At 46.4% G+C, this 10,200-nt stretch overlaps 1 protein-coding gene, 1 non-coding gene and 1 pseudogene across 3 annotated transcripts; 1 reads left to right on the plus strand and 2 right to left on the minus strand.

Moving 5' to 3' along the window:
- Positions 1-1,518: 1,518 nt before the first annotated feature.
- On the minus strand, positions 1,519-9,749 carry LOC112636372 (CASP8 and FADD-like apoptosis regulator). Its single transcript, XM_025405044.1, has 4 exons — positions 9,630-9,749; positions 6,704-6,839; positions 3,342-3,424; positions 1,519-2,429 (listed from the first exon to the last, which is right to left on the minus strand). The coding sequence occupies exons 1-4, from the start codon at positions 9,726-9,728 to the stop codon at positions 2,394-2,396; spliced, it is 354 nt and encodes a 117-aa protein (XP_025260829.1). The 5' UTR covers positions 9,729-9,749; the 3' UTR covers positions 1,519-2,393.
- On the minus strand, positions 1,836-1,898 carry LOC112636786. The gene has a single exon (XR_003122261.1). It is a non-coding gene; the product is annotated as a U7 small nuclear RNA (small nuclear RNA).
- Positions 3,756-6,270, plus strand: LOC112636368 (annotated as a pseudogene). Its single transcript, XR_003122172.1, has one exon. The product of XR_003122172.1 is annotated as an inosine-5'-monophosphate dehydrogenase 1 pseudogene (transcript).
- Positions 9,750-10,200: the final 451 nt, after the last annotated feature.

Consider the following 10,200-nt stretch of genomic DNA (forward strand, 5'->3'; position numbering starts at 1 on the left):
ACCTTGGCCAGGCTAGTCTTGAACTCCTGACCTCGTGATCCACCCGCCTTAGCCTCCCAAAGTGCTGGGATTACAGGCGTGAGCCACCGCGCCCGGCCATAATTTCTTAATTCTATAGTATCTTGTGGTATCCTGTGGCATTTAATTACACAGTAATTTTTGAAGCACTTCTGCAGACTCATATGAGTTAACTTCTAGGTATTCAGCTCCTAAACCTCTTAAGGAAGTCACTGCATTCATATGCCATAGTGCCTGCTTACTAAATTAATGAATGAATAATCAGGGTCACTTTTTTTTTAGATGGAGTTTCACTCTTGTTGCCCAGACTGGAGTGCAATGACACAATCTCGGCTCACCGCAACCTCTGCCTCTCGGGTTCAAGTGATTCTCCTGCCTCAGCCTCCCAAGTAGCTGGGATTATAGGCATGCACCACCACACACAGATAATTTTGTATTTTTAGTAGAGACAGGGTTTCTCCATGTTGGTCTCGAACTCCCAACCTCAGGTGATCCGCCTGCCTTGGCCTCCCAATGTGCTAGGATTACAGGTGTGAGCCACCGTGCCCAGCCTTAGGGTGACATATTAAATATAGAAAATTTAAGGAGAAACTAATATGCAAAGCATATGGGCTCACAACAGGCTACATAGCAATGAATATGCCTCATTTACAAAATAGAAACACAATAGTAAAAATATGACAGGTTTTCAACTGAGAATGACAATATAATTTATATTAGACAGACAATAGCAGAGAAAGCTCAGAAACCTGGATCTGAATCCTAAATCTGCTTTTTCTCATTATTTGGTATTACAGAGACTCAGAAGGACAAAAGAAAGCACATTTCATTCTTTTAAAAAATGTACGCTAGGCCAAGCGCAGTGGCTCACGCCTGTAATCCCAGCACTTTGGGAGGCTGAGGTGGGCAGATCACCTGAGGTTGGGAGTTCAAGACCAGCCTGACCAACATGGTGAAACCCTGTCTCTACTAAAAATACAAAGTTACCCAGGCATGGTGGCACATGCCTGTAATCCCAGCTACTTGGGAGGCTGAGGTCAGAGAATCGCTTGAACCCAGGAGGCAGAGGTTGCAGTGAGCCGAGATCATGCCATTGCACTCCAGCCTGGGCAACAAGAATGAAACTCCGTCTCAAAATAAACAAAAAGTATGCTATATCTAAGCTATGGCATGACAAGTATACAGTTTATTATATACATCACAGTGCAGTGGAAGGAGTATGGGCTGGGCCCAGCTCTGCTAGTAGTTAGAGGTACACAATCACTTAATGTTCTTTAGGGCTAAGTTTCCTTATTTTGTTCATTAAGGGGATTGGATAATATAATCCGTAAATCCATTTTAGCTCTGAAATTGTACTGCTCAGTAGTGTATCTTACAGACATATTCGCCATGAAACCATTTATATTACAAGAGTGGTTAATGTTTTCATTACATCCTTTTACAAAAGCATTTACATATATATATATACATACATACATATATTTCTTTTCTTTTCTTTTCTTTTTAGAGACAAGGTCTCACTCTGTCACTGAGGCTGGAGTGCAGTGGCACACTCACAGCTCACTACAGCCTCAACCTCCCAGGTTCAAGCAATTTCTCCCACCTTAGCCTCCCAAGTAGCTGAGACTAGAGGCACACCATCATGCCCAGCTAATTTTTGTATTTTTGGAAGAAATGGGGTTTTGACATATTACCCAGGTTTGTCTCGAACTCCTAGGCTCAAGCAATCCGCCTGCCTCAGCCTCCCAGAGTGCTGGGATTACAGGCATGAGCCACCACACCCAGACAAAAGCATTTTTTTTCCTTCTTTTTTTTTTAGGGGCTTTCTGGCAAAAACTGAAAAGCCTGCTAGACAAATTCTAAAAGAGCTGTTAACACTGCCAAAAGCATTTCTAATTTAACGAGGAAATTGTACCCGGGTCTAAGTCCTCACTACAAACTCCACATACCTTTATATGAACATGAGGATAAGATTACACCAAGATTTAACTTCTCAAGATAAAAGATTAACTGAAGAACAATTCTGATACCTTGTACTAAGTACTACGAACACAACAACCATAAGTGACTATGTGATACTTATGCTCGTGAATACCCTCAAAAATCTTTTGTTTCATCACTCAATAACAAAATAACTTTTGCTGAAATCATTAAAATTAGCTCAGTAAAAAAGCAAATGCACAAAGAAGTACAAGGGTATTTATTTTATAGCATTATTAGTAGTAACAAAAGATTGGAAAGCATCTAAACATACAGCAACAAGAAAGGGCTAAACACATTATAACACATTTAGAAAATGAAACTATTTAATCGTTCAAAATAATGATTAAGTAGAGGCAGTTCCATGTTAATCATATGGAACAATTTCCAAGAATTTACAAGTCAGGACAATGGACAGAGGGTGCTATCATCTGCAAAAGAGAAAAAAGCAAAAATGAAATATATGTGTAGACTATCTCTGGATAGTTACAGAATGAACTAGTTCACAACAGCTGCCTTTAGGAAAAATAATTGGAGGTCAGTATTATAGGGGTAGGAAGAAAACATACTTTTTTTTTTTTCTGAGGCAGAGTTTTACTTTTGTCACCCAGGCTGGAGTGCAATGGTGCGATCTGGCTACTGCAACCTCTGCCTCCTGGGTTCAAGCGATTCTTCTGCCTCAGCCTCCCAAGTAGCTGGGATTACAGGCGCCCACCACCACACCTGGCTAATTTTTGTGTTTTTAGTAGAGATGGAGTTTCACCATGTTGGCCAGGCTGGTCTCGAACTCCTGACTTCAGGTGATCTTTCCGGCTCAGCCTCCCAAAGTGCTGGGATTTCACGCGTGAGCCACCGCACCCGGGCAAAAATATACTTTTAAAACTTCTTGTAGTACATTTAAAATTTTTTTCCATAGGTATGGTGCATCTATTTCTATTTTTAAAGTTACATTTTCTTTTTTTAAGTTACAATTTCAAGTGAATAAATGAACAGTAAAAAAAAAGTCCAATTGTCCAACTGTATATATATATATACAGATACAAATGCACACCCACAAAAAAGAGTCTAGAAGGAAATATACCAAAATATTAACAGTGGTTGTCTTTGAATAGTGGAATATGTGATTTATTTTCTTTTATCTTTCTCTATATTCTCCAAATATCTCAATGAACATGTATTAGCTTTGAAATTATAAGAAGTTACACGTTTTTAAAACAAATACACATTTCTATCACAATTTTCTCAGATATTAAATAAAGTACATGCTGTGAGAATATGTATATTTTTATTAGAACTCTGAAACGGTTTCATGCTGGGATTCCATATGTTTGCTCCAGACTCACCCTGAAGTTATTTGAAGGGTCCTTGAGACTCTTTTGGATTGCTGCTTGGAGAACATTCTTATAACCTGTCCCTGCTCCTTGAGCTATAAAAGCAGAAGAGAGGTACTGAGTTAAAACTTATAAATTATTATCAAATAAATCTTCAACAGTGGTTCAGTCCAAGGTCAACCATCAGCTTTCAAAATACCCTAAACTTTCCAGCCACCTTACTGAATTCAAAATTTCAGATGACTCTTCGACCAAACATCATTAAGGATGGAGTATAGGGCGCCCTGGCCCGCCCCGCCGCAGCCCCCGCCCCCGGCCCACCCGGCCCGTGGCTGCAGGGTGGCAGCGGCGCGGTGTAGGCGGCAGCAGCAGCGGCAGCGTTTATGTCGGGTCCCACGGGGCCTCGCAGCAGCATGGCGGTACCTGATCAGCGGCAGCACCAGCTACATGCTCCAGGACGGGCTCACCGCACAGCAGCTCTTTGCCAGCGACCAGGGACTCACCTACAACAACTTCTTGATTCTCCCAGGATTCATAGACTTCATAGCTGATGAGGTGGACCTGACCTCAGCCCTGACCCGATGGTCACGCTGAAGATGCCACTGGTCTCCTCCCCCATGGACAGTGTGACAGAGGCTGACATAGCCATCGCCATGGCTCTGATAGGAGGTATTAGTTTCATTCACCACAACTCACTCCAGAGTTTCAGGCCAGTGAGGTGCAGAAGGTCAAGAAGTTTGAATAGGACTTCAACACGGACCCGGTGGTGCTAAGTTCCTCGCACACTGTGGGTGATGTGCTGGAGGCCAAGATGCGGCATGGCTTCCCTGGCATCCCCATCACGGAGACAGGCACCATGGGCAGCAAGTTGGTGAGCATCGTCGCCTCCCGAGACATCGATTTTCTTGCTGAGAAGGACCACACCACCCTCCTCAGTGAGGCAATGACTCCAAGGATCGAACTAGTGGTGGTTCCAGCAGGTGTGATGTTGAAAGAGGCAAATGAGATCCCACAGCTTAGCAAGAAAGGGAAGCTGCCTACCGTCAATGATCAAGATGAGCTGGTGGCCATTATCACCGACACCCACCTGAAGAAGAACCGAGACTACCCTGCGGCTTCCGAGGATTCCCATAAGCAGCTGCTGTGCGGGGCGGCTGTGGGCACCCGTGAGGATGACAAATACTGCCTGGACCTGCCCACCCAGGTAGGCGTCGACATCATAGTCTTGAACTCGTCCCAAGGGAACTCAGTGTATCAGACTGCCATGGTGCATTACATCAAACAGAAGTACCCCCACCTCCAGGTGACTGGAGAGAACGTTGGTGACAGCAGCCCAGGCCAACAACCTTATTGACACTGGTGTGGACAGGCTGCGCATGGGCATGGGCTGCGGCTCCATCTACATCACCCAGGAAGTGATGGTCTTCGGTCGGCCCCAAGGCACTGCTGTGTACAAGGTGGCCAAGCATGCCCAGCGCTTTGGTGTGCCCATCATAGCCAGTGGCAGCATCCAGACCGTGGGGCATGTGGTCAAAGCCCTGGCCCTTGGAGCCTCCACAGTGATGATGGGCTCCTTGCTGGCCGCCACCACGGAGGCTGGCGAGTACTTCTCAGACAGAATGCACCTCAAGAAGTATCGGGGCATGGGCTCACTGGATGCCATGCAGAAGAGCAGCAGCAGCCAGAAACAATACTTCAATGACAGGGATAAGGTGAAGATCACACAGGGTGTCTCGGGCTCCATCCAGGACCAAGGGGCCATTCAGAAGTTCATGCCCTACCTCATAATGGGCATCCAGCATGGCTGCCAGGATATCGGGGCCTGCAGCCTGTCTGTCCTTCAGTCCATGATGTGCTCAGCGGAGCTCAAGTTTGAGAAGCGGACCATGTCGGCCCAGATCGAGGGTGGCGTCCATGGCCTGCACTCTTACGAGAAGCGACTGTACTGAGGACAGCGGTGCAGGGCGAGGTGGTGGAGGGAGTGTACCCCAGTGTCCACCTTTGGGCACAGCCTCCCTCCATCACTGAGTCCACAGATTTGCACTACAGGTTCCCCAGCTCCTTTCCAGGGAGAGAGGAGGGGAGGCTCTGAGGGGTCTGCGGCCACCCTCGCTGAGCATCCCCTGCAGAGTCAGGACTGCTCCCTGGGTTAGGCTGCCCTGGGATACCCCCTGAATCCAGCCAGCCAGGCTCTCAGGCCCTGCACCTGCCTCAGGTCTTTCTTGCTGCAGCCTGCTCCAGCCCAGCCCCCACCCCAGGGGCAGGAGGCTCCTCCTGGCTTCTCCTGTAGGGCACCTCCCTGTCCCCAGTCCCCCAGGAAATGGTGCTCTCCTGGCCCTGCCTCTGGCCCTTCCCGGGCTGCTGCCCCCTCAGCCATGTGGCACTTCTGAGCTCCTGACCTAGGCCAAGGGGAGGTCTCTGCCCCCTTCCCTGGCCCTGGGCTACCCTTGGGTTCTGCTCCTCAGGCCACTCCCCAGTCCCTGGCCCTGGGGAGGAGGCCGCCCTGGTCATGGCTGCCTGCCTGTTATTCCTGACTCACCACCGTCCCCAGGTGTACCATTCCTGCCCTCTCCTCAGCTGCAGTTGAAGGCTTTAACTTTGCACACTTTGGGATCACTGTCGAGTCACTGTGTGTTAAATAATCGGAATAAATCAAGTAGGTCTCAAAAAACAAACAAACAAAAAGAATGGAGTATAAATGCTGCTTCTGTTCTCGATCTTTGATCAGACAAATTTAGAGTGTGTTGGGGTGGAAGAGTGCTCTATAGATCAATGAGTCTCAGCCATGCCCTTTAGGCTGTGATGCTATGGTGGCAGTGAACTTGCTAACAGAGCCAAAGCTGAGGCTGAGTCTAAAAGACAATGAGGGATGCAAGTAAGGGAGAAGGCCAATGTGAGTCTGGTCCTTTTTATCAAGGAAAAAATCAAATGTGCTCTTTTCCGTAAGGAAGTTTTGTGAAATTTGGGACACATGCAAGGAAAGTATGAGACCCAAGTGACATCACCCGAAGTTGGATAGTGGTTGTGAGGCCAAATACCAGAGCAAGGCAGTAGGGTTCAGCATACATGCAAAACTCCTGAATGTCCATAGCTCTGCCAGCCTGTGCAGATCCCAGATTCTTTCTTGAAGACTGAAATGTTAAGAACTGCTTGGCAGCATTTTGCAGAGATCATGAATATACAGGGCAATGGAGTTGGCAGATCTGAGATATGAAGAATATAAAGGGGCGTGATTTCTAGCCACAAGCTAAAGAGGGCTTTGGTCATCCGGGTTCCATTCCATCCACCTATCCAACAAATGAATCTTTACCAGTCACGCCCTGCCCCATGCACAGAGTACTTCCTCTAGGCCACTGAGATGCCAAAATTCTTACCAGACTGCTTGTATTTCTGGATTTTTGTCTTCAGGTCTATTCTGTGGATGTTCTTTAGGCATTTTTCTAATAAATCCAGTTGATCTGGGGCAACCAGATTTAGTTTCTCCAACTCAACCACAAGGTCCAAGAAACTCTAAGAGAACCACCAACAAAAAACAAACGTCAATAGAGCTAGCTAGACCAGGTGCAGTAGCCCATGCCTGTAATCCCAGCACTTTGGGAGGCTGAGGCGGGAAGACTGCTTGAGCCCAAGAGTTCGAGACCAGCCTGAGCAAAACAGCGAGACCTCCATCTCTACAAAAAAATTAAAAAATAAGCTGAGTGCAGTGGTACACATCTGTGGTCCCAGCTACTCAGGAGGCAGAGGTGGAGGATCACTTGAACCCAGAGGTCAAGGCTGTAGTGAGCCATGATTGTGCCATGGCACTCCAGCCTAGGCAGCAGAGTGAGACCCTGTCTCCAAATAAAAAAAAAAAAATAGAGCTGACTAATAAGCCCCACATGCAAACCTCAGTCCATGTGATTTATACCAGTAAGAAGACGTGACAAGATGAGCCCTTTCAGTGACCTTCAGTGATCTTAAACCAGATATCTCTGTCATGAGCAACTTAGACTCCTGATTTTTACTCAGAACAGAGGTGGTGGTATAAGTTTTTTGGTCATCAATCTGCTCTTTGGTTGCAGACAGACACGTGTGCCATGTTGTGTCATTGAGAAGGACCATGAAAGAGCAGGGCTGAAACGAGAACCCTCCTGAGTTTATTATTTTCCAAAAGGCCAGGCTGGTCTCATAGTGAAAAATTCTAAGGGCTTCTCTGAAAAAGGGAGAAGGAAGGTAGCTGGGGAAAGACTTTGAGAAAAATCACATGATATGGTTTTAAAGTTTCCAAAATATTTGAATCAATGCTGGACCTTCCAACTCATTCTGACCTTCTGACTCAGGGGGTTATAAAAAAGTGAAATTACAACAAGGTTTGAGTGTTCTGCTATTCATTTACCTTGGGCCACAGTGATTATGAACAAACTATAGTTCAAAAACAGGCATTGCTTTGGGATCTATTTCCTTTGCATTTAACATTTGGTTACTGAAGTGCTATCTTTATTTTTGAAAATAATAATCATAATTTAAATATATATAAATGACTGGGAGAGACAATTACTAGCAGAAACCAAAAAGGGAGTTCTAGTTTCATTTTCCTTCCCATTTTGCGTTTAATGGGACTTAAGAAACAAAACTAAAATCATTAGGAACATGAGGAAATTCTCAAGCAATGACTTATCTGAATCATCAGAGGCAGGCACTGGCCTGCCTATTTTGAGGACCTATTGTCATATTTTAGAAACAATAGGTTCTCAAACATTTCCTGGCCTATCCTTAGGTCAACAGTACCACGTAGGGCCAACCGGAATGTTGTTTTATTTATTTATTTTTTTGAGATGGAGTCTCGCTCTGTAGCCCAGGCTGGAGTGCAATAGCACAATCTTGGCTTACTGCAACCTCTGCCTCCTGAGTTCAAGCAATTCTCATGCCTCAGCCTCCCAAGTAGCTGGGATTACAGGCGCCCACCACCATGCCCAGCTAATTTTTATATTTTTAGTAGCAATGAGGTTTTGCCATGTTGGCCAGGCTGGTCTTGAACTCCTGACCTCAAGTGATCTGCCCGGCTTGGCCTCCCAAAGTGCTGGGATTAGAGGCATGAGCCACTGTGCTAGGCCAACTGGAGTTTAAGTATTTTTCTTTTTTGTTGTTGTTGTTTTTTTGAGACGGAGTCTTGCTCTGTCGCCCAGGCTGTAGTGCAATGGTGCAATCTCGGCTCACTGCAACCTCCGCCTCCTGGGTTCAAGTGATTCTCCTGCCTCCGCCTCCTGTAGCTGGGATTATAGGCGCCTACCACCACGCCGGCTAATTTTTTGTATTTTTAGTAGAGACGGAGTTTCACCAGGTTGGCCAGGCTGGTCTCAAACTCCTGACCTCAGGTGATCCACCCACCTCTGTCTCTCAAAGTGCTAGGATTACAGGCATGAGCCACCATGCCTGGCCATGGATTTTAAATATTTTTCTAGTAATCATGACACATCCCCTAGATCTTCACCACTACCTGGTTTTCTTTTCTTTTTTTTTTTGAGACAGAGTTTTGCTCTGTCACCCAGACTGGAGTGCAGCGGCGTGATCTTGGCTCACTGCAAGCTCTGCCTCCCGGGTTCATGCCATTCTCCTACCTCAGCCTCCCAAGTAGCTGGGACTACAGGCGCCCGCCACCACGCCCAGCTACTTTTTTTGTATTTTTAGTAGAGATAGGGTTTCACCGTGTTAGCCAGGTTGGTCTCGATCTCCTGACCTCGTGATCCACCTGCATCGGCCTCCCAAAGTGCTGGGATTACAGGCGTGAGCCACCGCATCCGGCCTCCTGGTTTTCAACTCTAAATCTCTACTTTTACCATTTCCCAGATACATCAGTCACAAGAACCTCCCCCCACCCCACTCCTACATGCAGCCTAGACCCCACACTGACCTTGAGTCAGCTGAGGAGAAATAGATGGCAGTAGGAGAGCAATACCATAATGGACTAGCACCTCCTTCCTGTTTCCACCCAGCACAAGCAGATGGGATGTCCTCCCCACACCCCCGTCAAACTATAGGGAGGGAAACACATATGAGCCAGGCCTATGAATTTTACAGAAATAAGGATAAAATCCAAGGATAAAAGAAACATCCAAGGCCACACCAGAAGATATTATTATCCTATTTCTTCAATTCATAAACCAATTCTCTTCCCATTCATGTTATTTTAAAACCACCTGAGATGTCTGACTCCCACTACAGTGGCAGCAGACTGCCTGCTTCCCTCTCTCTGTATCAAAAATAGTAGCTCCCACTTCTGATAGGCTCTTGGGACCATGAACCAAAAAGAAGAAAACTCACCTTCTCCTTGCTTATCTTGCCTCGGCCCATGTAATCCTTCATGAGGAAAATTAATGAGGATACATCAGATTTATCCAAATCCTCACCGATCTCTGCCATCAGCACTCTGCAAACCAGAAAAGTTCATTTAGTTAATTCAGACACAAGTCCTAAGACAACTCGAAGTGCCCACGCCTCCCCTATGCAACAATGGATTGAAAGACTAGTTCTTGCCCCTGTGTAAATGTGTCCCTCCCTCATAAAACAGCAAGCCTGGATCACCCCAGGAAGAGATCTTAAGGGAACTCAAAAAAGGGATCTTGTCTTTGCCCATTTAATAGGAGATGGCACCTCCTTTGCCAACTAACAGCTTCTGAAAACAACTCAGAGAATGGAAACTTCCCTAAAGAATCCCTTAGCTTGGCCGGGCGCGGTGGCTCAAGCCTGTAATCCCAGCACTTTGGGAGGCCGAGACGGGCGGATCACGAGGTCAGGAGATCGAGACCATCCTGGCTAACACGGTGAAACCCCGTCTCTACTAAAAATACAAAAAACTAGCCAGGCGAGGTGGCGGGCGCCTGTAGTCCCAGCT

Source organism: Theropithecus gelada, chromosome 12 (assembly GCF_003255815.1).
Source record: "Theropithecus gelada isolate Dixy chromosome 12, Tgel_1.0, whole genome shotgun sequence".
In the NCBI taxonomy this organism is placed as follows: Eukaryota; Metazoa; Chordata; class Mammalia; order Primates; family Cercopithecidae; genus Theropithecus; species Theropithecus gelada.

What these genes read in the sequence shown, in the direction of transcription:
- LOC112636372 (XM_025405044.1), bottom strand. Translation starts at nt 9,728, where the DNA reads ATGGCAGAGATCGGTGAGGATTTGGATAAATCTGATGTATCCTCATTA. An exon ending in GCAAGATAAGCAAGGAGAAG is followed by an intron (nt 6,840 to 9,629) that starts GTGAGTTTTCTT and finishes TGGTTCTCTTAG; the next exon opens with AGTTTCTTGGACCTTGTGGT. An exon ending in ACCCTTCAAATAACTTCAGG is followed by an intron (nt 2,430 to 3,341) that starts GTGAGTCTGGAG and finishes TCTCTTTTGCAG; the next exon opens with ATGATAGCACCCTCTGTCCA.